Source organism: Hemicordylus capensis, chromosome 13 (genome assembly GCF_027244095.1).
Source record: "Hemicordylus capensis ecotype Gifberg chromosome 13, rHemCap1.1.pri, whole genome shotgun sequence".
Classification (NCBI taxonomy): domain Eukaryota; kingdom Metazoa; phylum Chordata; class Lepidosauria; order Squamata; family Cordylidae; genus Hemicordylus; species Hemicordylus capensis.
The window spans coordinates 7,594,554-7,622,366 of NC_069669.1; the positions used below are offsets into that span (position 1 = coordinate 7,594,554).

General features: G+C 48.3%; 1 protein-coding gene and 1 non-coding gene across 6 annotated transcripts; one reads left to right on the forward strand and one right to left on the reverse strand.

The window, feature by feature from the left end:
- Positions 1-150: 150 nt before the first annotated feature.
- LOC128336551 (uncharacterized) lies at positions 151-27,813 on the reverse strand. Of its 5 annotated transcripts, none has more exons than XM_053276416.1 (14): positions 27,601-27,813; positions 20,727-21,801; positions 17,219-17,438; positions 16,569-16,726; positions 15,508-15,606; positions 14,810-15,007; positions 12,866-13,422; positions 11,318-11,621; positions 10,096-10,303; positions 7,570-7,700; positions 6,168-6,278; positions 4,579-4,776; positions 2,702-2,798; positions 151-427 (listed from the first exon to the last, which is right to left on the reverse strand). In XM_053276416.1, exons 2-14 carry the CDS (start codon positions 21,598-21,600, stop codon positions 364-366), a joined length of 3,219 nt encoding a protein of 1,072 aa, XP_053132391.1. In that variant the 5' UTR covers positions 21,601-21,801; positions 27,601-27,813; the 3' UTR covers positions 151-363. The 5 variants fall into 5 exon arrangements, with proteins under 5 accessions (XP_053132391.1, XP_053132393.1, XP_053132390.1 ...); XM_053276418.1 differs by lacking the exon at positions 27,601-27,813 and adding an exon at positions 27,188-27,568 and having other exon boundaries at positions 2,702-2,795; XM_053276415.1 differs by lacking the exon at positions 27,601-27,813 and adding an exon at positions 27,188-27,567.
- Positions 21,772-21,882, forward strand: LOC128336873 (U6 spliceosomal RNA). Its single transcript, XR_008312111.1, has one exon. It is a non-coding gene; the product is annotated as a U6 spliceosomal RNA (small nuclear RNA).

The following is a 27,813-nucleotide window of genomic DNA, read 5'->3' on the forward strand; positions in this document are numbered from 1 at the left end:
TATGACAATGCACAGCTGTTTGTGCAACTACTTTATCGGGGCGAGGAGGAAGAATCCTGCAGGCTGGAAAGTTGCTTGAAAAAGCAAAGCTACCCGAGACACTCCATAAACTTTCTGTGGATACTGGAGAGCATTGGGAGGAAAAGTGGAAAACGTCATGATTTTTATTTTTTTTAAAAAGAACAGGTTTCCACTTCCCTAGTCAAAAGATGGAAGTTCAGAAAAATCAAAATCTTGGGCCATTGCAATATGCAACATTCCATTCTCTGTGCATTTGTGCAGATGTCAGGCAGAGCAATTACTTTCAAATCCGTTGGATTGCCCGAAACAAATTTTTCCTGGTAAGGGAGATTCCTGGCAGTGTCATATGTCTGCCATAGTTTCATAGCGGTCATTCATCTCAATGGTGGTGTAATTCTGAGGCCGTCTGGAGAAAAAAAGAGGAAACAAGTTGAAGCATGACTTTGCTCGAAATGGAGCGATATAACTGCTAATCAAATCAAATCAAATCAATCGTGCAGCAGCTGTGAAAAAGATTAATTCCATGCTAGGAGACATTAGGAAGGGGATTGAAAATAAAACTGCTCATATTATAATGCCTTTATACAAATCGATGGTGCAGCCACACTTGGAGTACTGTGCACAGTTCTGGTCACCGTATCTCAAAACGGTTATTTATAGGACTGGGAAAGGTGCAGAAGAGGGAAATCAGGATGATCAGGGAGCACCTTCCCTACAAGGTAAGGCTACATCATTTTTTAGTTTAGAAAAAAGGCTACTAAGGGAAGACATGATAAAGGTTTATAAAATTTTGCACGGCTTGGAGCGAGTGGAGAGAGATAAATTCTTCTCCCTCTCCCACTGGGACCACCAGGGGTCATCCCCCGGAACTGATTGCCGGGAAATTTAGGACTGGCGAAATGAAGTACTTTTTCACACAGCACATAATTGATCTATGGGATTCTCTACACGGAGCCGGTAGGGGCGTTGGGAATCGGGGGCCGTCTGGCCCATGGAAGTCCCAGGATACTCTGCATGAGCACACAAGGGCATCCTGGGGAGATCCCCGAGGCCAGGAGGTTTGTGGTAGCCTCCCGTCGGGGGTCTACTCATGTGTCGCCATGGTGCAGAGCCGTACTGCAGCAGCACATGCTTAGTAAAACACGATTAGTGGAGCACTCACTCCGCAAACCTCATTTTAGGGGAGAGGTTCGTAGGTGGGCTACCTGCCATTGAACCAATGGACTCGCCCACAAGTCCGGTGGTTCTCATGATGGGGGGGAATCCGGGCTGGGCTACCTGAGCCCGGTTTCTCTCCGTCGTGAGAATCGCCTCAAAGACTGGCTGTTTAATGCTGCATGAAATGGTCAGGTCAAAAGATCCTCCCCATTGCTGGTAGATATCCAGAGTAGATACAAGTCAGCTGGACAGTGCACCAGTTATTTTGCATATTTATTTATTTATTTGATTTTTATACCGCCCTTTCCGAAATGGCTCAGGGCGGTTTACAATTAAAAACAGAAAACATTAAAACCAATAACAATTAAAACAGAAATATAAATATGAACACCAATTAAAAACATCTTTAAAAACCACTAAACTATCAAAACAAAACCCTGAAAACCAGGTTAACATTAAAAATAATTAAAACTAATTAAAACCCTGAAAGGCCAGGCCAAACAGATGGGTTTTAAGGGCTCTCTTGAAGGTCAGTAAGGAATTAAGATTACGAATTTCTGCTAGGAGTGCATTCCACAGACCAGGAGCAGCCACAGAGAAGGCCCACCTCTGAGTCACCACCAAACGAACCGGTGGTAACTGGAGACGGACCTCCTCAGATGACCACTCAGATGGTGGGGATCATGTAAAAGAAGGCGCTCTCTAAACTATCTCGGACTTAATATGCAAATTAACTGTTAACTGCAAACTAATTTGCATAACATGCAAATTGGGGTCCAATCTCTCTCAGTCCTCTCTTGGAGATGCTGCCAGAGAGGGAACTTGGAACCTTCTGCTCTTCCCAGAGTGGCTCCATCCCCTGAGGGGAAGATCTTATGGTGCTCACACTTCTAATCTCCCATTCACATGCAGCCAGGGCACACCTTGCTTAGCTAAGGGGACAAGTCCTGCTTGCTACCACAAGACCAGCTCTCCTCATCTAATTGGATGGCCCATCAGCCAGGACATCAGAGGAGGAGAGCTGGCCTTGTGGTAGCAAGCATGAATTGTTTCCTTTGCTAGACAGGATCTGCCCTGGTTTGCATTTGAATGGGAGACTACATGTGTAAGCACTGTAAAATATTCCCCTTAGGGGATGGGACCACTCTGGGAAGAGCTTGCATGCAGAAGGTCCCAGATTCCCTTCCTGGCATCTCCAAAATAAGGCTGAGAAACACTCCTGCCTGCAACCTTGGAGAAGCTACTGCCAGTCTGTGTAGACAATACAGAGCTAGATGGACCACTGGTCTGACTTGGTATATGGCAGCTTCCTATGTTCCAGATCAAGCCAGTTCCCATTGAATTCAGTGGAGCACACTCCCAGGGAATGAGGCTTTGGATTGCTTGGAGATGCCACTGCCAGTCTGTTTAAACAATACCTTACTAGATGGTCTGATTTGGTAGAAGGCAGCTACTTATGTTCCTGTGACACAAACCTAAATGCAAAACTGCGGGGGGGGGGGGAACAGTGTCTGTTCCTTACCTTTTGATGAAATAAAAAATGACACCAATTAACACCAGTGCAGTCAAGATGGACCCCAGGGTTATGAGAGCAACCCCCCAGGCTTGAAATGAAGCTGCTAAAAAGGAGAGGGGGGAGAAAGAGAATAGTTTTAATGGTCTGCCTTGATGGGGTCCCTACACCCTCAAGAGAAATGCTTTGTAAGCCGGGCTGCACACGATGCAAGATTGGTAAGGAAATAAAGCAGGCTGTGTGGGGAGAGAGGGAGAAAGGCTTCTCTCTGTCCACCCTCCACACCATGCACAATGTTATACACTTTTCTCATGTCTCCCCATAATTGCCTCTTTCCAAACTAAAAAGCCCTTTGATATCTGTTTGCAAACTCCTGTTCACAAATCACTGGGTAACAAATATCTCCTGGTCTGAGCTTTGTCTTCCCAAGACCTTCTTCCAAACTGAACCAGCTCAGGAATGTGGCCCCTCCCACAAGACTTCCTCTCTAGGCATAACTGAAACTGCCCTGTCAAAAACAAACCCCTAGCCTGCCAGAAATCAAACCCTAGAAAAGACTAGCCTTAACAAACTTACCTTGTCCCCCCTTGTTTTCTTGTTGATTTATTTGTTTGCTTGCTTTTTCTTTAGGAAAGAATACAAATGTTTGCTGCCTCCTCTGGTTTGAGCCTTGTCTTCTCAAGAGCTGCTTCCAAACTGGAAGATTTGACAACAATGTCCCCACCACCATTCTAATGTGGCGTCGTTGTTAAGAGTGTTGGACTAGGACTGGGGAGTCCTGAGTTCAAATCCCCATTCAGCCATGAAACTCACTGAGTGACTCTGGGCCAGTCACTTATCTCTCAGCCTAGCCTACCTCACAAGGTTGTTGTGGGGATAAACATAACCGTGTACACCGCTCTGGGCTCCATGAAGGGAGAGCGAGATATAAATTTAAATTAAATAAATAAATAATTCATGCACTCTGGTGGCACAATCACACAACCACAACATACCCACAGGTATACTTCCTGGTATACCTTCTTCCAAACTCTCAATACCACAGGTATTCAGAGCCTCCAGACACTGCCCATAGCTTCAAGCTTTTCTCCACATGAAATCTAGAGACTTGTTGCTTTTTAAAAAAAATGAAAACTGAGAATCCCATGTTGCCAAATTTCATTTCAGATACCAGACTCCATGCTTCCTTGGAAGTCACACAGATTTGCTCCTAAGGGCACATAGCTATGAGCATAAAGAGAAGCAGAACTACCCTCCCACCTACCAACATACCTGAAAGGTTGAGATAGGTGGCATATGTCATCTTCAGCCTTCAACAATCCCATTCAATCCTATTTGTCACAGGATTTGTTTGTTTTCACATTTACATCATGCTTTGTAATGATTTGGGTTTTTTTACATTCACATCATGCTCCTCCTTACAAGGAGCCCAGAGCAGTGTACATAACCATGTCTATCCTCACAACAACCCTGTGAGGTGGGCTAGGCGGAGAGATACGTGATGGGCCCAGAATCACCCAGTGAGTTTCATGGCTGAATGGGGATTTTATTTATTTGTTTGTTTGCTTGTTTGTTAAACTTCTATACCGCCCAAACTTTCATCTCTGGGCGATTAACATAAAAACAATTAAAACACATATAAAAGTTAAAACAATGCAACAGTTTAAAAACAGCCATAAAATTAAAAACAGACAGTTTTAAAAAGCTGGGAATGCTTGGGTGAAAAGATGGGTTTTCAGGTGTTTTTTAAAAAATTGCCAGATTTGTGGATTTGAACTTGGGTCTCCCTGGTTATAGTCCAACACTCTAACCACTACACCATATTAGCTCTCTACGCCACCTCCTTCCTCCTTCCCAAGGACTCAGCTGCCATTCCTTTTGCTCACCTTCAGGCCTTTGTTTTGCCCTGCTTGGAGAAGAGCAGTCTGCATTTGCCCTGAGTAGTCTTCCGTCCACTGGAAATGGGTGGGAATTCGCAGAGAAGTTTGCCTTCCACTTGCCAAGAAACTGTAGCTGCTCAGGTGACCACGCCCATACTTGGCCAGAGAGCTTCAGGGTGGAATTGAGGCAGGTGAAATTCAGTCCTGGGAAGACAGGACAGGTGAGTGTGGCTCAATTCAGAAGTCTAACAAACATAGGCACACAGGAAGCTGCCTTATATCGAGTCAGATCATCTAGCTCAGTATTGTCAACACTGACTGGCAGCGGCTGGTCTTGTGGTCGCAAGCATGACTTGTCCCCTTAGCTAAGCAGGGTCTGCCCTGGTTGCATATGAATGGGAGACTAGAAATGTGAGCACTGGAAGAGATTCCCCTCAGGGGATGGAACCGCTCTGGGAAGAGCAAAAGGTTCCAAGTTCCCTCCCTGGCAGCATCTCCAAGATAGGGCTGAGAAGCCGCTGCCAGTCTGTGTAGACCAGGGCTGAACAACTCAAATGCCCTGAGGGGCCAAAACCAACCATGACTTGGTGTGCAGTAGGGGTGTGCACAAAAACGGTTTTGCCGGTTTTGCTCGAATCCGGACGGAATTCGAACCGACTCGGTCCAGTTTGGTTTTGCCCCCAGTCGAACTGGACCCAGTTCAATAGGCCCTGTCCCTGCTCAGTCGGTGGGGCAATTGATCGCATGCTGGCCCCAAACAAGCGCCAAGGCCTCTACTCTCCCTAAGTTGCTGCAGCTTTCAGGATGCAATCCCAGGCATGCTTCCTTGGGAGTAAGGCTCACTGGGTACACTGTGGGACGTATTTCTGAGTAAACAGAACGAATGTTTCCAACTCCTATGAGGCAGTTTCCAACTTCTACGTAGCTGTAGGATATTCTTACATGGGGGGGGCAGTAAAAAAAGTCCCCGTGGGCGAGATATGGCCCCCCGGGACTCATGTTGTGCAGGACTGGTGTAGACAATACTGACCCAGATGGACCAATGGTCTGACTCAGTATATGGCAGCTCCCTATAGGAACATAGGAAACTGCCATATACTGAGTCAGACCATCGGTCTGTCTAGCTCAGTATTGTCCACACAGACTGGCAGCGGCTTCTCCAAGGTTGCAGGCAGGAATCTCTCTCAGCCCTATCTTGGAGAAGCCAGGGAGGGAACTTAGGACCTTCTGCTCTTCCCAGAGCGGCTTCACTCCCTGAGGGGAATATCTTGCAGTGCTCACACATCAAGTCTCCCATTCAGATGCAACCAGGGCAGACCCTGCTTAGCTATGGGGACCAGTCATGCTTGCTACCACAAGACCAGCTCTCCTCTCCTATGTTCCTCTATCAGCCCCACCTGGAGATGTTGTCAGGAAATGAACCTGACACGTTCCCTGTATGCAAGCGGATGCTCTGCCATGTTGCAGTGGCCCCACCTCAAAATATTAGGAATATAGGAAGCTGCCTTCTACTGAATCACAAGTTGCCTGTACCAGGCAGATGCCAAATCCGATGGATACTCTTTAGGAACGTGGGGAGGACATGGGATTCTGACCTTGCAGAAGGCATGAGGAGATCCCACAGGAACAGCTCTCCTCCATGGACTGTATCAGCGCTGTTTGGAGACCAGCCAGCACCACTGAGTTCAGAGACCAGAAGGAACAATCTAGCAGGAGGAGAACGAGGCATGAGAAATGTGCAGCCTGCCCTTAACAACAAGGCGAACCACCTCGTCGTATGCAAACGTCTGTGAGGGAGCCCCAGTGCTGTTTCCGAGAGAGGGAAATCAAAACAAAGGAACCATGTCCCCCACCTTCTGCATCCCTTCCCGTGTCCCAAATTGCCTCACAAAGAGATTTCCCTCCCACAGGACTCCAGTTCTTAAGAGCAAAATATTGGCCGACACCCAGACATTACTCCCGAAGTCGCCCTACTGAAATTCCATCATCCTTTTGAGTAACTCCTGAGTAGTGCTCTTTGATTAAAGCCAATGGAGGGCAGCAGCTAAGAAGTGGCAGATAGGGAAAGAGGGAAGCATATCGTTTGGATATAGTTTTACTGTTTTTAGAATACTGTTTTACAAATTTTAAGTTGTTGTGTTTTAAATTTGTGTGTGTTTGTTTTTAAACGAATGCTTTACTTTCGTTTTTATCTTGTTGTAAACCGCCCAGGGACTTAAGTTTAGGGCGGTATAAAAAAATAGGTTAAATAAATAAATAAAATAAAGAAGCACCATCTGTCCGCCACATCTACAGCCTAAATTTCCTTTTCCCAAGTGGGTTCTTGTCGGTTTGAAAAAAGGAGAGCTCTGCATCTTTCAAATGCATTTGCACATAGTGTGCAGTCAAGCTCCAAGCAGACCAGCTTTCAACCAGTGCTCTCCCAGACAAGAACAGGTATCGGCCCAATGAGTCAACACAGATGCATATGGGCACACACACACATACACACAAAGTCTCCGCATACGGGCCCATTAAATTCGCTCCATGTCCACCCATGTGAATTTCTGCACAAACAACTCAGCCATCTGGAGTCAAAGCAGCCCCATACCCAAGATCAACACAAAGCCAACAAATTTGCATAAAGGCACTTTCCTAATCTAGAAATATGCTTGCTTGCAGACAAATGCTCCTAGCCTGTAGACACCTAGCTTGGCAAAGAAGAGGATGTTAACCTAGCCTTCTCCTCAACATGCTAGTTTTCCGTGTGCAAGGCATTTTTGACACAGGGGGGAGGATTCAGCCACGTAATTCGCCACCTGCAGCCAGACATGGTACAGTCCTAGAAAGGCTGTACCATGTGCTTTCTCTGAACTTATAGGAAGGCTCTCAAATGTCTGTTGAGCCCCATTTTATCTGGAGACCCGGCCCGCTGCTAGGAAGATAAGCAGCAATTTAACATCAATTAGAATATTTTCACATTCAGGACAGGAAAAAAACAAACCCAGCTTCTCTTACCGGGTGTCAACAGGCACATTCCAAGATCCACAGAGAGGTTATGGTTGGGGCAGCTGTTTTCCAAGCCAGGCGTGGGGTCTGAGACGACAAAGCTTTCACTACAGGAAGAGCAACTGCTCAGGGACACGGGCCTGTCCAAAGAAACAGAAAACGACAAATCGGCTTTAACATTTTTTATGTATGCAACCACGGCAGCTAGAATAGTATATGCGCAGAAACGGAAAGATAATAAAATGCCCTCAAAAGAAGATTGGTTGATAGTTTGTCACTTTTTTCCTACTTGATCGACAGCCTGATTGTAAAACAAAAACAGTGCTTCGAACGGGATCCCAACCAGTCAGGGATCACATAATCAGGACATCTCAATGATTCCACATAGCAAGACCCAGCTACAAGATAGCACCGTAAAGCCAATTCCGAGAGAGGGCAAGGCTTCCTGCCCTCTCTCTGAATGTGTGAACACTTTTGTCTGTGTTCTCACCTCCCGAAAAAGGTCAACAGAAAAGATGGCGTTTTTCACAACTTGTGAAAGCTCTCATGAGAATCACTCCCTCACACATTTCACCTCAGTCCTCTTTTCCCATCTGTTCAACTGCTTTCTTAAACTTTTAAATTTTAATGGTTTTAAATGTTCTTTGGGTTGTTTTAATGTTTGTGGATGTATTTTAATCTTTATGTGAACCACCTAGAGATGTAGGTGGTCTACAAATATGCAAACATTAAAAAAACCCCAAATCTTCATTCAACATTTTAATTTCAGTTACTAGCCAGAAATATATACTGCGAAAGAAAAGAGGAGTCTAACACAGATGTGTGGGGGTTACATGACAATTAAAGCCTTATTCAGACATTATCTTGAATGCTTGTGTAATGAACACCGTGTACACAGTGTACACAGATTCAGTTATTCACACATTACGCTGAACACAGGTCAAACAGTACACCTCCTATCTATACCATGCATCCTGTACCCAGGTTCACTTTTCAAATGGACGCAGGCACAGTCATCCACACACAAAAATAAGCAGAAGTGTACAGACATCTGTACACTTGCACAACGTAATGTCTGAAGAGGGCTTCAGAAGAACAGGGTTGCAGAAGAACACAGCCCATGAGAGATTCAGTGCTTTAAAAATAGAACAGAACACGGACTATCTTGGGGGTGTAGTCATTAGAAGATGAAAAGGCCGTTCCTCCCCTCGGCCCCCCCGAATGATCTTTGGCGCTCCTGACCCTGCCTGCATCCACACGACCGGCACACGAACACTCTTGGAGCGGTGAGGAGAACCGAGGGAACCCAGCTGCAACTTCTGGGAACCCACAATGGATCACAGAGGAATCCCATTCGGGGATCCCAGAGGAGCAGGGTGCATTTTGGGGGGCTCCCCAGCTGGGCCACTCCTTCCGCCTGGCTTTATGGACACTTGGGCTGCCAGCAGCCTGAACTTTCACCCGACCAGGCAATGAGGTAGGAGCGTGATTGTGCCATCTGCCTCACTTTTAGCCCAGGTACAAAACCCGGGAGTGCCCGGCACCGATCCTGGCAGTTCTCACAACCAGCCCTACCCCAGCTAATGCTGCCGTACCCGGTTAGGGCCGGTCATGATAACGACCTCTAGGTATGTTATACCATGGCTGCTTTTTCCTCCTGGGATGAGACTACTGAGACACTGAAGACTCCCATTTCACGCAGTAGGACTCGAGTGGTCAATTTCAGGGCTGTCAATTTCAGGCTGTCAATTTCAGGGCTGTCCAAGTCGATTTCATATTAAAGTAATGTAAAGTGTGCCGTTGAGTCAGTGTTGACTCCTGGCGCCCACAGAGCCCTGTGGTTGTCTTTGGTAGCATACAGGAGGGGTTGACCATTGCCTCCTCCTGCGCAGTATGAGATGATGCCTTTCAGCATCTTCCTATATTGCTGCTGCCCAATATAGGTGTTATGCGTAGTCTGGGAAACATACCAGCGGGGATTTGAACTGGCAACCTCTGGCTTGCTAGTCCAGTCATTTCCCCGCTGCGCCATTCATACGACAGATCTCTGTCTGCAATATACAATAAGCTCTCCTCTTCTCAAACCCCTCCAACAAAGCAAAGGTGGTGTTCATGCAGTTTGTTTATTTATTATATTCGTACACCGCCCCAAACACCTGTCTCTGGGAGGACTACAGCAACATAAAAACAAATAAAAAAACTGAAATGAAAAGCTTAAAACCAGTTGTAAAAGCTTGGGTGAGCTGCAAAGAGCCATTTATTTATTATTATTATTACATTTATATCCCACTCTTCCTCCAAGGAGCCCAGAGTGGTGTACTACATACTTAAGTTTCTCTTTCACAACCACCCTGTAAAGTAGGCTAGGCTGAGAGAGAAGTGACTGGCCCAGAGTCACCCAGCTAGTATCATGGCTGAATGGGGATTTGAACTCGGGTCTCCCCGGTCCTAGCCCAGCACTCTAACCACTACACCACACTGGCTCTGGTGTAGAGAGAAGCCTCTCGCTGAATGCCAGGGCATAAGTGGTCTCACCTTCCTCCCCTCCTAGTTACCACGTGGGCTGGTCCCAGGGCGGCCAGATGTCCTGGGCTGATGTTGGGCTCCTGTACGTAAACCACGGCGTCTTCTAAGTTCTCCTGCAGAATTAGCGTGCTAAGAGGTACATAACTAAACACTACGACTGCCTGGGGCTCCTGTGGGACAAGGGGCTGGTTCCAAAGAGAAGACACCACCATCTGTTCTGGAGACAGAAATGGGATAAGAGGTAGACAGTCAAACCTAAGTTACAGCGAAGAAATGGTAGAAACTAATTTGTTACACTGGAACAGGTTTCCTTCTTCAAATGAGGATGGGGCCGCAGCTCAGTGATAAAAGCACTTCTCGGGTCCAATCCCTGGCCGCATTTCCAGGTGGAACATAGCAAGCTGCCATATACTGAGTCAGACCACAGGTCCATCTAACACAGTATTGTTTTCACAGGCTGGCAGCAGCTTCTCCAAGGTTGTAGGCAGCAGTCTCTCTCAGCCCAGTCTTAGAGATGCTGCCAGGGAGGGAACTTGGGACCTAGATGCTCTTCCCAGAGTGGCTCCATCCGCTGAGGGGAATCTCTGACAGTGCTCACACATCAAGTCTCCCATTCAAATGCAACCAAGGCAGACCCTGCTTAGCTAAGGGGTCAAGTCATGCTTGCTACCACAGGCATTTCAGCTAACCCTCCGATGGCTGTCTGAAACTGGAGCCCAACTTGAAGCTCTTAATATTTTTCACCAGGAATCAGTCGTGGCAGCCAAAGGTCCCCTCAGAACTCTGGCCCCCATGCAGCTTTGGCCCTCGTACAGATCTTGAACTTCCACTCCCGTCACACCTTACTGACCACTGGGAATAGTCAACGGGCAGGGGGTGATGGGAGTTGTAGTCCAAACACAGCTGGAGGGCCCAAGATGTGCAGCCCTGAGTTAGATAGACCAAGGGTCTGACTAGGCGCAAGGCAGCGTCCTGGGTTGACAGCATCCCCTACCGCTGATCAGAAAACATTCTGGCTACAAGCCCGACGGCTATAGGCCACCTCCCGCCTCAGAGGCAAGAGGCCTCCAAATACCAGTTGCAGGGGAGCAACCGCAGGAGAGAGGACACGCCCTCCGTTCTTGCCTGTGGGTTCGCCAACGGCAAGAAACAAGATGGCGGACTAGATGGGCCTTGATCCTGATCCAACAGGAGACTGTTCTGACGTATTCCCTGTGGGCAGAAATCATACCGTGAGCCTTGCCGGGCCTGGACTGCCCTTCGGGCAAGATGACAAACAGGCCGTTGCTTCCAAAGGTTCCCTGCAGTGAGATGTTGGCAAAAGGCTTGGCGTCCTGGCCAGAGTAGCACACCAGCGTGTATCCTTCCAAGCTGCCGCCAGCTTTTCCCTTCAGCTCAATGAACTGGTACACAGTAGTGGCATTGCCCAGGCCTATTTCGTTGATTGTAACCGGATGGGCGCTGGGTGCTCCCTCCGTGGAATTTGGGCGGAGAGGGGGGCATGCATTCTCCTGAAAAGGAGTGATTACTGTCACCTGGAAAGAAAGAAAGAAAACAGACAGGGAACCTTTACTGAAAATGCTTTTATCCCAATTGTTCACAGGTCAAAGTGCTTACATCGTGGCAAGTCGGTATAATCCTGTACTGAATTATTCCAATTCAGTCTTGGTATTTCCGACTCTCCTGCGATGTTCTTATATTGCTTTAACTATCTGTTTTTTGAATCAAGTGTTTTAGTGTTGATGGCTACGGCTAAACAAAGACATTGATTGATTACATCTTGAGCTGGGCCAGAAAGCATACTAGAAGCCAATTCATCAGACAGAACAGAGGTTGGATACAGTGGTCTTTGCAGACATTCTGCAGAAGTTCAGTATAGGTGGGCAAGAGCTTCTTACGATGCCAATTCTGACTGAGGCCATTCCTGGAGATTTCCAACCCTCCCCACAATATGTTTTTCACAATCATCCGCTAAAAATAGCCGTCTTTTCTACTGATTTTTGTATGGTTTCAGAACTGGATGTCATCTCTGATTGTATTTATGGATTTTGTTGTTTGCTGCTTTGGGCCACATTTATGGGAAAGGTAGGATAGAATTTTAGAGCTGGAAGTCTTTTAATCCAGCTCCCTGCAGGAAATGTCTATTTTTTAAAAATTATATTATTATTATTATTATTATTAATAATAACAACATTTATATTCCGCTCTTTCTCCAAGGAGCCCAGTACATAGTTAAGTTTCTCTTCACAACAACCCCGTGAAGTAGGTTAGGCTGAGAGGGAAGTGACTGGCCCAGAGTCACCCAGCAAGTATCATAGCTGGATGGGGATTTGAACTCAGGTCTCCCCGGTCCTAGTCCAGCACTCTAACCACTACACCACGGTGGCTATAGCATTAGGTCCCAGTGCATGGTATAAGGCCACAGAATACAGACACCTTGCTGAAGCTAAGCAGGTTTTGTGTTGACATCACCACCTTTTTAATGTGGTGATTCTTTTTATATAAGCAGAAGGAGAGTAACTAGCCCTATCCTGACCACCACCCCAGCACAGTACCTCCAGTGACTGTTGCTGGTGTCTTGGTATCAGACTGTTGCTTGGCAGCATTTCCAAGACAGAGAGAGAGAGAGACTCCTGCCTGCAACCTTGGAGAAGTCGCTGCCAGTCTGGGTAGACAATACTGAGCTAGACAGACCAATGGTCTGACTCAGTTTATGGCAGCTTCCTATGTTCCTAAGCCCAAGGTCCATCCCAGTCGAAGCCAATGGCATGCTGGTTACCTGGAAGCTGCTGTGATTTCTAGGCCTCAGGCTGTGGCAACGACTGAGGGATTCGTCCTCGCTGCTGTGGGAGTCGTTTTCGTGCAGGATACCTTGGCCTGGAACCAGAACAGCGACCAGCTTGTCAGCCTTCTCCGAGCCTCGGGACTTGTACACCACAGCGTCCACCAGTCCCAGGTCAGTCACGGGCATGTTCGTCCTGTAGGTCACCGTGGTGCTGTGGTAGAGGGCCACGGCATCCACGCCGTTCTGAATGGTGTTGCTGGGCAGAACGATCGAAGGCTTGGGGGTCACCCCACTGCTCCCCACCAGGAAATAGCCCTGCTCATTGGTCCGGTGGCCTGTCAGGCTCACCACCTTGTACGCCAAGTTGTTCTTGCCGTTGAAGAGGACAAGCCAGTAGCCATGGAGGTCAAAGGGCGCTTGCCCAGGGTGGAAGAGCTCTATGTATTCTGTGTCCTCACGAGCTCCTGGGTTGTCTGGATTCACCTCGTTGATTAGCAGCTCAGTCCGTAAGACTGGAGGCTCTTCAGTGGTTCCCGGCTTCTCCGACGGCCCTTGAAGAAGCAGAATATCATCAACTTCAAGCAAGAGGACTGCCATCAGCCCATGAAAGAAACCTTTGTCGGCCCATCATATGTTTGTCAGACAACTGATTTAATCGACCAATTTAATTTGCAGATGAGAACACACAGTAGTTCTAGAGAGAGAGAGAGAAAGAAAGAAAGCCCGCTTTGTTTTTAGACGATGCATGCCTATGTCCAAGCAGGCAGTATTTCAGAAGAGGCATGCCCAGTTCTCTCACAGGAGATGCCTCTTCCAAGATTAACTTTGTCACTCCGCAATTTATACAACGGCTTGTATTAAAGAACGGGTCTGCACAGAGATAGCCCAAGCCTCTGTACTCCCACCGTTTCTCTTTAGAAAAATGTAATATACAGAGACTGAGGGTATAAAAGACTATACCGAGTCAGGCCTGTGACCTGTCGTTACAACCAATAGACCTTGCTTGCTGCAGAATTATTTCTGCAGGCACCCTTGTGGGCAGACCCTCTCCTCTGAGTAGGCTGAGGGCTGCCAAGGCCTCTGCTGGCCCCTGAAAATAAGGCCCTGAGGGTTGGAGGGGCTTCAGTGGGGGCAGCAGACAGAAGGGGCTTGCCAAAACCACCCTGCCCTACTGTGCATGAGCAGAATGCCCTTCCCCATGCAACCTTAAAAGTTTTAGGGGTTTTATCCATATTTAAAATTGGTGTAATTGTGTTAATATTTTTATTATTGCTGTGTTTAAAACTGTAAACTTCCCAGAGATTTTTATATGAGGTGGTAGGCAGATGGACCCGATGACGACAGCAATGAACACACCACTGAGAGACCTTGAAGGCCAAGTTGAAGATGGATCATCCCGGAGAAAATCTATCCATGCGGTCGCTAAGAGTCGACACCAACTCAACGGCACTTAATCAATCAATCAATAGAAAAGTGCTAAACATACACTCAACACTCAACACTCAACACTCAACACTCAACACTCAACACTCAACACTCAACACTCAACACTCAACACTCAACACTCAACACTCAACACTCAACACTCAACACTCCCACCTAATGGCGCAGCGGGGAAATGACTTGATTATCAAGTCAGAGGCTGCCAGTTTGAATCCCTGCTGGTATGTTTCCCATAGTCTGGGGGGGGGAACCTATATTGGGCAGCAGCGATATAGGAAGATATTGAAAGGCATCATCTCATACTGCACGGGAGATGGCAATGGTAAACCCCAATGGTAAGACAACCACAGGGCTCTGTAGTTGCCAGCAGTTGAAAGCGACTTGACGGCACATTTTACCTTTACTTTAATAAAATATAATATATGAACACTACACTCATCCATACATGACATAAACAGGTCCACCTTATTTCTGTGCCGGAGTTACCCCAAGTACCTGGAGGCACTTCCGTCCCATTGGTCTCTCCCGAACAAGACCTCGCCACTGTGCCGTTCCAGCTTCCAAAACGCATCACTCGCTTGCTCTCCAAGAAGACCGAGATGGCCTGCAGCTGGCTGTTGAGCTGCTCTGCTGATCGGGCAGTCATGAGAGCTGTGAAAACTAACTGCGTGCCATTGCAAGTGACAACAGGATCTGAGGACAAGGAAAAGGAAGGAGATTTTGATTTTGGTGATGGCTACCAGCTTGGATGCATTTAAAGAGGGCTTAGACATATTCATGGAGGACAAGTCTATCCCTGACGACTAGTTCTGATGACTATGGGCTACCTACAGGCTCAGAGGCAGGATGCCCCTGGATACCAGTTGCAGGGGAGCACTAGCAGGAGAGGGGGGATGCCTTCTTCTCTTGCTTGTGGGCTTCTCAGAGGCATCTGGTGGGCCACTGTGAGAAAAAGGATGCTGGGCCAGATAGGCTTTGGGTCTAATCCAGCAAGGTTCTTTTTATGCTCTTATGAGCTCTGAGCTACATAGGTAACTCCTGGCATTTCTAGATAGGGCTGGGAAATGAGCAAAGGCCATTATGGCTGGGGGCGCTGGGAGTTCTGGTCCAACAGCATCTGGGGACCCAAGGTTGAGAACCCCTGGCTCAAACGTAAAGGTTGAAGCCCCAGCCAAAGGGAATACCCCTCTTACCCTTCAAGTAGGCAGGAGACACACCGCAACTGCACTGCTTATCAAGAGCCTGGGCCAAAGACATCTGGATCTGCACCTCTGGGGGCTCTCTCTGGCAATCTGAAGGAACAAGGATATTAGAAGGGAATGACAGAGCTGGCGCTGGAGTTATTGGAGCCGCAGGTCAATAACACCTGGAGACCCAAGTCAGAAGAACCCTGCTCGAATCTCATAACTATCCCTCATGCAACCTGTAAGACTGAGCAACACATACGAAGAGACTCGGGGTCAAGCCAGGACAGGATGGTGGCCATTCCATACATCTGCACACTGAAATCTCCCAGAGAGGAGAGCTGGTCTTGTGGTAGCAAGCATGACTTGTCCCCTTAGCTAAGCAGGGTCCACCCTGGTTGTGTTTGAATGAGAGACTTGATGTGTGAGCACTGGAAGAGATTCCCCTTAGGGGATGGAGCCGCTCTGGGAAGAGCAGAAGGTTCCAAGTTCCCTCCCTGGCTTCTCCAAGATAGGGCTGAGAGAGATTCCAGCCTGCAACCTTGGAGAAGCCGCTGCCAGTCTGTGCAGACAATACTGAACTAGATGGACCTATGGTTTGACTCAGTATATCAGTCCGAGACAAATGTCCTTCCGGGCCCAGGGACATTGGCACCCCCTCGTCCAACAGACACTACGCCCATGAATGGGAGACTACATGTGTGAACACCGGAAGATATTCTCCTGGGGGGGACTACTCTGGGAACAGCATCTGCCTGCTTGCAGGCAGACAGTTCTGAGTTCCCTCCCTGGCAGCATCTCCAAGACAGGGCTGAGAGAGACTCCTGCCTGCAACCCTGGAGAAGCCGCTGCCAGTCTATGCAGACAATACTGAGCTAGATGGACCAAGGGCCTGACTCAGTATATGGCAGCTTCCTATGTTCCTGTGCTGGGAGCTGATGTACAAAAACAACTGTAGAGCTGAAATTGAGTAGCCCTGCTGTATGCAAAGAATCAGACCTTTCATCACCTCTTACATGTTTGTGGAAGTTCTGTACTAAAACTCCCAGAATGGTGAATGAAGCACCCACCTGAGACTTGAAGGCACACGGAAATCTCTTGACTGAAGCGTTTCCTGGGGCAGTCGTTGAACTGTCGAGGGCTGGGCGGGCCGAGAGCGTAAATGGTGGGATCATGGGTGATGGAACAGCAGACACACCTGTTCACTGAGATATCGCCCTGCTGGGATCTGAAGGGGATTAACAGGGAAAGAAATGCTGTATTTTCCAGTTGTGGAGTTTTCACAAGACTGTTCCCCCTGCTAGTGGCTTTGCACAACAGCCTTTATTTACATTTTGAAAGCGATCTGGCCAAACCGAGGCATTTTACCGCTGTTGAGCGGGAAATCTGGAAAGTGCCTAGGAGCCTTTAAGGAAGGCATGATCTCCCAGCTTCAGCTCTGCCATCTGCACTATGAGGGTAATTCTACTGATGACCTGCCTCTCGGGCCGGTTGTGTGGATACTTTGATTTTATACTGAAGTGCTTTGAACGCTCAAACATTGCCATACAAATGCTGTCAGGAATGCAAACAAGGAAGATCTGCATATGTTCCAGAAACCTCTGGAAGGTGTTTCTGTCGAGCGCAGAACTTTCCAGTTGCAGAATCCGGAAGGTGTTTCTGGCGAGCACAGAAATGTTCCACTGCAGCTGCAAAGAAATTCTGAAGGCCGCTTTCTCACCGCTTTCTCACATAGAAGATGGGTCTCCCGGGGGTCAAGATGTTCCGCAGCTCTGAATCGGTGCCTTCCGTTGTTGTGTAAACCAAAGCATCCAGGAGGTTTTCGACCGATGCAGCCGCTCCCACGGCAAAGCTGCTGCTGACCCCCCTGTATAAGGCGACAGCATTGGCACCTGCTTTGAGGAGGGGGCTGCTGGAGTTTGCGGGGAATGGGAGGTCCACTGCAGACCAGAAAGACAAATAAGCCAAGGTCAGGGGGGAGCATCACATCGACATAAAGATACACCCTCCAACATTTCACAGCACTAGTGTCATGATGTGGTCGGAGGCTTTTCGGCAACTCCCACCACTAGCCTCCACTCACCTGCCTCCCTCCCCCATCACCACTGGCAAAGAGCCATAACAATCACCTGGTTTTTCTTATTTGTTTGTTTGTTTGTTGTTAAATTTATATACCACCTTTCATTAAAACAATCCCATTAAATTAAAAACAATCCCATTTCATTAAAACAATTTAAAAACAAGATTGTAAAAAAGACACAATTAAAATATTAAGCTAAAAATAGAAAACAAAACTGATTTAAAAATCTAAAAACACAAGCATAAGAGCAATACAAAGAGCAGCAGCAGAGACAATAATATAAAAGCCTGGGGGGAAAGCCACGATTTAACACGCTTTCTAAAAGCTGTGATGGAGACTGAGGAGCGAATAGCCACCGGGAGAGCATTCCAGAGTCTGGGGGCAGCCACAGAGAAGGCCCTGTCCCGTGTGCACGACAACCGAGCCTCCCTCATTGTCGGCACCTGGAGCAGAGCCTCCTCAGATGACCTTGTCAAGTGGGCAGCAACCCCTGGGAGCAGGCGGTCCCTCAGGTATCCCAGGCCCAAACCGTTAAGGGCTTTAAAGGTCAAAAACAGCACCTTGAATTGGACCCGGAAATAAACTGGTAGCCAGTACATATGGCCAGGTGGTGACATCATTAGCCCATGTACTGGCTCTTTACCAATGGCGACGTGGCAGAGGGAGAGAGGGGTGGCTCTGAAGGAAGTCAGTGCATGGCTTCTTTGGTGCTGGCCCCGCTGGGCAGCCCATGTTCTCTGCACACATTCGCCCAATGGTAGATTCGCCCGTTTCACAGAAAAGAAAAGGGGCATGCAACAACACCCCAACCCTCATTTTCAACACAGCCCAGAGAGCTCAGCACCCCTCCTCCCAATTCAAAAACAGAGATAGAAGAGATCGCTATCAGGGCCCCAAGAAGTCTGAGCAGAATTTGTGCCTGCAGCCAACCCGACAGGAAATTACTGCAGGGTCGGGCATTTCATTTCAGCACCCCTGCAAACCTGGTGAGCCTTGCTGTCTCCGCAGCAGCAACACTTTCAGCTTTGCTTTGCACAACAGTTTCCAGAGCTCCCTTCACACAGGAAGACGAGGCAAGGCAGAGAGAGAAGCTCGCTGTCAACGGCTGGTCAGATGCGAGGCAAGGCCTCCAATTACCTCTAACCTCGTTCAGTTTGCATTCCTTTGCGCAATCCACTTGTTTCAACAAGCAAGAACGAGGCAGCGAGGCAACCATTCGTTTATAGTTTAGCCTAAGGTTATGAAACTTGGGTCAGAGGGACGGAGGAAGCTCCCTATACCTGGTTCACCTATTGGTCCACCCAGGGGCACACTAACTCCGGACCTTGGGGACCTGAACCGGTCCTCCAAGGTCGTGGAGGCCCTCCAAATGGCAAGCCCAAGCCCAAGCAAGGTGGTCCGGGTGCCCAAATGATCATGGCGTGCCCCTGGCTCCAACTAGCTCAGTACTGCCGGCAGTTTCTCCAACATTGCAGGCAGGAGTCTCTCCTAGCCCTACCTACAGCTTTTCCACATTTTTAGTTTGCATCTCCTCCGGAATAGAGGATGTGCGTTCACACATCGGCCAGATTTACCCCAAAGTCCCTGCAAGCTATTGGGGAGCACTTCACACACGATTTGGGTTTTGTAGTCCAGGGTAAAAAAACAATAACAAACCCACATTTTGCAGTGGTTTTGGGGGGCAACTTCAAACTCGCAGGAAAGCCTTGTGGTCAACTCACGGCAAAGCCTGGGAGTTTTTCACACCTGGCTTTTAGTTCGCATTTTCTCCAGAAGTGGGGTGGGGAAGTGTTCACATATCAGCGAAATTTACCCCAAATTCCCTGCGAGCTACCGGGGAGCTCTTCGCATACAAGTCAGGGTTTTTCTTAATTGTACATCCGGAGTTTTTAAAAAAATCAATTTTTTGTGTCAGGTTTTGGGGACCTCTCAGTAAATCTGGGGTAAAGCCTGATCTCTGGGAAAGTTCCTGCAGTCAGGAAATGCTCACGGAGATGCTCCCAGTGATTGATCCTGGGGCCTAGTATCTGCAAAGCAGATGCTCTACCACTAAGCTATGGCCTCCATCCTCAAAGGTGGCATACATGGGTCTCCCATCCAGCCACTGACCACATCAAGACCTGCTTAGCAGCAGCAAGATGGCTGTATCTTGTGCCTTTGCACCATGCTCTGGGGCTCCCAATGCTGACGGACTACAACTTGCATCACCCCCCAACCAAAACAGAGTCGGAACCTCCCCAACTCTGGCTGTTTTTAAGCAACTCTTGAAAATGCATCTATTTTAGAGAGCTGGTCTTGTGGTAGCCAGCATGAATTGTACCCTTTGCTAAGCAGGATCTACCTTGGTTTGCATTTGAATGGGAGACTCCATGTGAACATTTTAAGATATCCCCCCTCAGGTGACGAGGGCGGGGCCACTCTGGGAAGAGCACCTGCTTGCTTGCATGCAGAAGGTCCCAAGTTCCCTCCCTGGCAGCATCTCCAAGATAGGGCTGAGAGAGACTCCTGCCTGCAACCTTGGAGAAGCCGCTGCCAGTCTGTGTAGACAACACTGAACTAGATGGACCGATGGTCTGACTCAGTAGAAGGCGGCTTCCTATGTTCCTATCAGACCTTCAGTTTATAATGTTTTAAAGTTTCATTGATGGTTATTTTAATGCATACATCCATCAAACCATTTAATGGTTTTATATGATTTAAGGTTTTAATTGTTGTTGTGTTTTAAAGGTGTCAACCTCCCAGAGATTGTATATGGGACAGTTTATAAATGTGGCAGACAGACGGACAGACAATAAAAAGGTCACTATTAGAGAGGTCATCTTCTGGCCAAGAGGCACCTTTTGAAGTGCCTTGCATATAGCTCTCTTGCATACAGCAGGAGGAGAGCAATTTGTTCCTATCCAGCATAGCATCTCTCCAGTGGCTGGTGCTGGGCAGGGGAGTCACCTTTGCACTTCTTTTTAGACTGGGAGCCTCTTTGGGGCAGGGAACCATCTTCTCACCCTTTTGGCTCTGTAAACTGCTTTGTGGTTGAAAAACAGAGTGGACAGCCGCTAGCTACCTAAATAATAAAGGGGCTTCCCCTTCCGAGAAAGGCCAGCCTTGCAAAGCAGCTGCTACTGCCTGAGACCAGTCAGCCTGGACCTACCTGGGCTTTGGGTTTGGGCCGGGCCAATGAGAAGCAGTCCATCAGGAGACGTTTTGCCATGCACCTCCATGGCGAAGTAGTTATTCCGTGTGGTCCCCTCAATCAGCACCAGCACCAGGTCCCTCAAATCGGCAGAAGGAGGGCCTTGCAGTTCGACAAATTCAAACTCGCCAGGGGATGACACCAAGTGGACCTCATTGATCAGCACCACGGACGCATTCAGCTGTGAAAAGGGGATGCAGTGGTTATCCGAGCCAGGCGTGGGTGCTCCCGTTTGGAAGAACCACTGAGAATCTGCCCCTTGGCACCTCTCCAGCGACTCGTCGGTGGTTCTGAAAAAAGGGTCCTCCAAGAAAGGCTCAACGCCTGGCGTCAGAATCCTGACCAACTCATCCGCCCGGTCACTTTTTTTAGACTTATGGACCAAAGCATCCACCAGACCTTTGCTGGTGATGTTCATATTTTCATAAAAGTGTCCCATCCCATAATAGAGAGCGATAGCGTCTGGCCCGTTCTGGATTGTGTTTTTCTGGAGGATTATTGACGGCTTCGGCACCACCGAGGACGACCCAATGAGGAAGAAGCCTTCATCATCAGTGGAAAAGCCCAGAAGGTCAAGGACTTTGTAGGCTTGGTTCACCTTCCCGTTGTAGAAGACCAAGTGATAGCTGTCCAGCCGGGCCTGCCGGCCGCTGGTGTGGTACAATTCCAAATACTCCATAGTGTCATCGCCAGGGTTATCCGCGTTGACTTCATTGATCAGGAGCAAGTGGTCCGCCTTCTGTTCCTTCAGGTGTCCGACATGGTTCTGGGAGGCAATCTCCGACATCCACACACATGCAAGCACTAGTACAGTTAGCTGGCCGGATTCCATGACCACAGAGGCCAACGGTTCTCTGGGAAGCTGACAGATACTCTCCCGACTCACGCAGGGCTCCGCAGGATGGAAGAGAGGTCTGGCAACGAACAAGGACTCCGTTCAGCAAGGCTGCAGCAGCTGTGAGCCGTCAAGGGTACAGGCATGTTGAATTCGAAATGGAGATTGGTACCCACTTCAGCGGCACATATACTAGAACTGGAACGAGACAGAGAAGATTAGTATGGCCCTGTGCAAGAATAACACTGAGAGAGAGAGAGAGAGAGAGAGAGAGCATTTGAAAACCCACCTCTTCACCCAAGCTTTTTCCGTGTTTTTTTTTAAATTTTAAGGTTTTCATTTGTAGGTGATTTTTAAATTGTTAAATTGTTTTAAGTTTTTGTATATATTTTAACTTGTTTTATTCTATTGTTAACCACCCAGAGATGAAAGTTTGGGGCGGTGTACAAATTTGATTAATAAACAAACAAACTAACTAAAATAAAATATTATTACAGTCACCACCTAATGGCACAGTGGGGAAATGACATGATTAGCAAGACAGATGTTGCTGGTTCAAATTGGCTGGGCCAGACTGGTATGTTCCCCAGACTATGGAAAACACCTATATTGGGCAGCAGCCATCTAGGAAGATGCTGAAAGGCATCATCTCATACTGAGTGGGAGGAGGCAATGGTCAACCCCTCCTGTATTCTACCCAAGACAACCACAGGGCTCTGTGGTCGCCAGGAGTCGACATGGACTCGACGGCACACTTTACCTTTATTACAAAAGTATAAACCTATCCGTTCTTTGAAATCTTTGGCTGCTTTAAAAAAAACAGCAACAAAAGATACAGATTTATTTTTAAGTGGAAGCAATCAAACAGGAAATTCCTCATCTACAGTTTCTTCACTATTTCTCAAGTGGAAGTCACTTTAGCAAAAAAGAAAAAAGAAAAACCTTCCATGTAGAGCTTTTTCTCTCTGTGCTGAATGCTGCCCCAAACTCTGCTTTTTCTCAGTGCTAGGAGGGATCTTTAAGAGAGATAGAGCCAGCATTCCCTCTAACAGGGAAACCCAGATGTTGTTGACTACAACTCCCAGCATTCCCAGCTATGATGGCCTTTGGCTGGGAATTATGGGAGTTGTAGTCAACAACATCCGGGAATCCCTATTAGAGGGAACACTGCCCAGCTCTGAAACTTTTTTTAAAATAATGCATATACCTACGACAGTCACTACATACATTCATACAACATCAGTGATGTTTCTATCTTTCTTAGGAACATAGGAAGCTTCCTTCTACTGAGTCAGATCAACAGTCCATCTAGCTCAGTATTGTCTACACCAGGGATTCTCAACATTGGGTCCCCAGATGTTACTGGACTTCAGCTCCCAAAATCCCCAACCAAAGGCCACTGGGGCTGGGGATGATGGGAGCTGAAGTCCAATAACATCTGGGGACCCAATGTTGAGAATCCCTGGGCTACACAGACTGGCAGCAGCTTTTCCAAGGTTACAGGCAGTGTTCCCTCTAACAGGGATTCCCAGATGCTGTTGACTACAACTCCCATAATTCCCAGCCAAAGGCCATCATAGCTGGGAATGCTGGGAGTTGTAGTCAACAACATCTGGGTTTCCCTGTTAGAAGGAATGCTGGTTACAGGCAGGAGTCTCTCTCAGCTCTGTCTTGGAGATTCTGCCAGGGTGGGAACCTGGAACCTTCTGCAGGCAAGCAGGCAGGGGCTCTTCCCATTGAAATGCAAACAGAGTGGACCCTGCTGAGCAGAGGGGGCAATTCATGCTTGCTCCCACAAGACGGGTTCTCCTCGTTCGCCAGGTGACAACAGGAGGGGAAGAGCAAAGAGCAAGCTGCCAGGCCCTTTGTCCATGCTCAATTACAGCTCACCCTGTGCATGCCTTCTCACTAACTTACCTAACCTAAAGGTTAATCCAGGGCTGCACTGCTGCAGCTGCTGCTGGACTACAACTCCCATCATCCCTGATGACTGGCCCCTGTGGCTGGGGATGAGGGAAGGGCAGGCCAACAGCAGCTGGAGGAAGGCTGAAGCTGTGCACTCCTGAGTTAATCTAATCCAGCTGGCATGGGATGGAGAACCTCATGATTTTTTAAAAGAGCTAATCTGGTTACTTTGACAGATCAAGTAGCGTGGCTTCCGCATGACATCAAACCGTGACTACCACCCACCTCACCCTTTCTCTATCCCTGATCAAAGCCTAGAAGGCACTGACTCCGGCCGTTAATTCCAATCCTCCCCTTTCTCCAAGCAGCTGAGAATGGTATCCAAAGTTCCCCCTCTTTTAATTTTCACAACAGCCTTCCAAGGTAGGCAAGGCTGATCAACGAGCCCAATAAGCCACCCAGAGACTTGGGTCTGGGGCGGTATAAAACTGTGTTAAATACTTAAATAATAATAATAAAACCACCTAATAAACTTTATGGCCAAGTGGGAGGTTTGGACTGGGTCTCTGTGCTTGTAGTCATAACACTGAGTACATGAGATAGCTGGGGTGTTTGGTACCAACTGGGGGGATGAATGCTCATTGCGGGTTTTGGCAAGGTCGACTCCCCTGATGATGGAAAAGAGGCGACAGCATTGCAAGATTTTTGGCTTTCAGCGTTATGCTTTAAGTGTTATCATTGCTTTAAGTCCCCTGATAATTGAGCCAAGAGGCACCTTTTTAAAGTGGCAGTTCTCTTTATTGAGCAGGGGTAGAGCAACTGGCCCTATCCATCCCCAGCACAGCATCCCTCCAGTGGCTGTTGCTGGTGTCTCTCTTACGTTTCTTTTAAAGATTGTTGTGAGCCCCTTGGGGACAGCGAGCCATTTCATTTATTTCTGTCTGTGTAAACCACTTGGGGAACGTTTGTTGAAAAGCAGTATATATAAATATTTGTCGTGTTCAGTGTATTACGTGTCCTGGCTATCAGGCCTGCCCTAGCCTAATTTGCAACAGTGCTTTTAAAAGCTTAACACACAAAAAACTACTGTAACATGTTATTAATGTTGCCAGAGAAATGGACATGGAAATTAGCCAGAATGTCCTCCAAAGATTACTCCATAGAGAGAACACAACAATTGGTTCATTGTGACCTTGAACCTAACCAACCCTTTCTTCTGTGCAAAAATGACTGCAATTTTACCCTAATCATTTGGGGGAAGGGATAAAGAAGGGGCAATAGGGACATAGGAAACTGCCATATACTGAGTCAGACCCTTGGTCCATCTCGCTCAGTCTTGTCTACCTAGACTGGCAGCAGCTTCTCCAAGGTTGCAGGCAGGAATCTCTCTCAGCCCTATCTTGGAGATGCTGCCAGGGAGGGAACTTGGAAGCTTCTGCTCTTCCCAGAGCGGCTCCATCCCTTACAGGGAATATCTTACAGTGCTCACATTTCTAGTCTCCCTTTCGTATGCAACCAGGGCAGACCCTGCTTAGCTTAAGGGGACAAGTCATGCTTGCTACCACCAGACCAGCTCTTTTCACTATGAAATAATTCAGAGAAAGCTGTAAGGGCAACAATGATGTCACCTATTTTCCATCTCTAGTGGGATAGACATTGCCAAAAATCACTATGAGCATTTGTCCCTTGAGATGATCCCAATGGACAATATTTGAGGGCCCAGCTCATGGTCGTTTGCAGGCCCAGTTCATTGCAACATCACAGGTCTCTGAAGTGTGTCTTATTAAAAAGAAATAGAGCACCAACTTATTTTCACACTTGGCTTTTTGTGGGTGGCACACACCAGGGCATGTTTTGGAAACTAATAACAAAAGTTGAGAATGCCTCTACCACGAAGGCACCACATCATTTCCCCAAATTCTACAAGTCTGCTCAGTGTTGATACAGATCTTGAAAACCACAAATTTATAGTGGGTGGTTTCACACAACCGCCAGCAAGTCAGTCAGCGGGGAACAGGTCAAAAAACGTTGGTTTTCCCAGTGCTCGCGTTCCCCGTGACATCGAACCTTGCCCTCAAGTCCTCCTTTCTCTGCCAGATTCCCCGAGATTCACCTGACATTCTCCAGAGGTTCTCCACCCATGTTTGAAGTTGGGTGGAGAATTTTATTTAATCATATTTATATATCTGATTGATATATCTGTCACTCATGCTTTAGTAACATCTAGAGTGGACTACTGCAATGCACTTTATGTGGGACTGCCCTTGAAGATGGTTCAGAAGCTTCAGCTGGTCCAAAATGCTGCTGCAAGGATGCTTGTGGGTGCAAGTCATTTTATGAGTGTCGGACCCATTCTGTGGTGGCTTCATTGGTTACTGGTCCGCTTCCGGGCTAGATTCAAGGTGCTGGTTTTGACCTTTAAAGCTCTACACAGCTTGGGGACAGGGTATCTGTCAGACCATATTCACCCATATGAACCTCCCAGGGCCCTCCATTCATCGTCTCAGGCCCTACTCATGGCCCCTTGCACTCACCTAATGGCGCAGCAGGGAAGCAACCTGCCTAGCGAGCAGGAGGCTGTTGGTTCGAATCCCCGCTGGTGTGTTTCCCAGAATATCAGGCAGCACCGATATAGGAAGGTGCTGAAAGGCATCATCTCATACTGCGTGAGAAGAAGGCAATGGCAAACCCCTCCTGTATTCTACCAAGAAAACCACATGGCTCAGTGGTTGCCAGGAGTCGACACACCGACTCGACGGCACAACCTTTCCTTTCCATCAACTACCTTACCTTGGTCAGAGGCACTCTTACCCCTGGACTTCAGGGCCCCTGGGGGCCCCCAAAACCTCTTTACTCTGTCCCGGGTGGTGTGGCTGCCTGGCCAAATATGACGTGGCACAGCGGGGGAAATGCTTGACTAACAAGCAGAAGGTTTCCCGTTCGAATCCCCACTGGTATGAATACCTATATCAGGCAGTAGCGATATAGGAAGATGCCATCCTCTCCTCCTGCACGGGAAGAGGCAATGGTCAACCCCTCCTGTATTCTACCAAAGACAACCACAGGGCTCTGTGGGCGCCAGGAGTCAAAATCGACTCAATGGCACATTTCACTGTCATTTGCAGGGAGTGAGGAGGCTTCCAAAGGCCTTGAGGTCCAGGCTCCAAAATCACCTAGGCGCACTTCGGACCTTCGGTACTATTTAATGTCCCGCACAATCCTCGATCCCCCAAACGAGATGTCCTGAGGCTGAGCCACCCCTGAGTTTGCAGCTCAACCGGTGGTGAGGCTTAATCGAGGAACAGGAAGCAGCCCCCCCCCGCCCCCCCCCACCCAAGGAGACCTCAGGCAGGGAATGAATGAATGAAAGAAACCCCACGCAGCTGCGATTTCGTAGCAGGAGCAAAGACGCAGCAGCCCCTCGCTCTCTCCCCAGAAGAGACCCCCAGCAACCTAGATGGCTCTGATCACACACGCAAGCCGCCCTCTTCTGAACTGGAGCAGGAATGGTCTGTCTGTCTGTCCTCTCCCCACTTGTGGCGGGCGGGGGGGTCACCCCGCGAAATCGCCTTGCGATCCCGCAACTCTTGAGAAGCAAGCACCCGCTCCTGCAAGCCCAGAAGGAAGGGAAGGAGCCCCTCTTGGAAGGAGCCCCCTTTTCTGCTCCCGCCAGACTTACCTCTGGGAGGAAGGGAATTATGCAGCAGCCACCTCTGCAACCCGATCCCGTCCACAGAGCTCGTAAAAATGAAATAATAATAGTAATAATAATAAAAGAAAGGGAGAAGCCGGATCGGACTTCCTCGCCTTCCCACACCGCAGTCCTCTAAGTTTGAAAGAGGAAACGCTACTAGGAGGAGCGCAGAAGGCGGCTCCTTTCTGCGTGGAGGGGCGTGGGGGGGGCGCGTCTGGCTTTCTCAGGGCTGAATTCAGGGGGGTAGTAGCTATAATTGCGGGTGTGGGTTCAAAGATCCCGGCCTCCCCCCCAGCTCCTGAGCGCCCCCTCCTCAGCTTCAATAGGGGTGTCGCTATAATCGAGCAGATGGGTTCAAAGATCCCGGCCCCCCCAGCTCCTGTGGGGCGCCCCCTTACCCAGCTCCCGAACTAATGCACTGTGTGTTTCTTGCTGGATCTTCCACGGCTTTGAAACTACAGGCTTCCCTCGCCTAACTCATCTCAAAACTCACAGCTGCCCGCGGAAATCGCCCACTTCTTTAGAACTTTTCTGATCTCAGCCATAAATACTTTTTTTTTGTTAGGAGGGGGGGTGTCATCCATTAGTGGGGTTTCTTCCCATCCGCACAG

What these genes read in the sequence shown, in the direction of transcription:
- LOC128336551 (XM_053276416.1), bottom strand. Translation starts at nt 21,600, where the DNA reads ATGGAATCCGGCCAGCTAACTGTACTAGTGCTTGCATGTGTGTGGATG. An exon ending in CGTGTGCCTTCAAGTCTCAG is followed by an intron (nt 15,607 to 16,568) that starts GTGGGTGCTTCA and finishes TTGTTCCTTCAG; the next exon opens with ATTGCCAGAGAGAGCCCCCA. An exon ending in GTAACTAGGAGGGGAGGAAG is followed by an intron (nt 7,701 to 10,095) that starts GTGAGACCACTT and finishes TTCTTTGGACAG; the next exon opens with GCCCGTGTCCCTGAGCAGTT.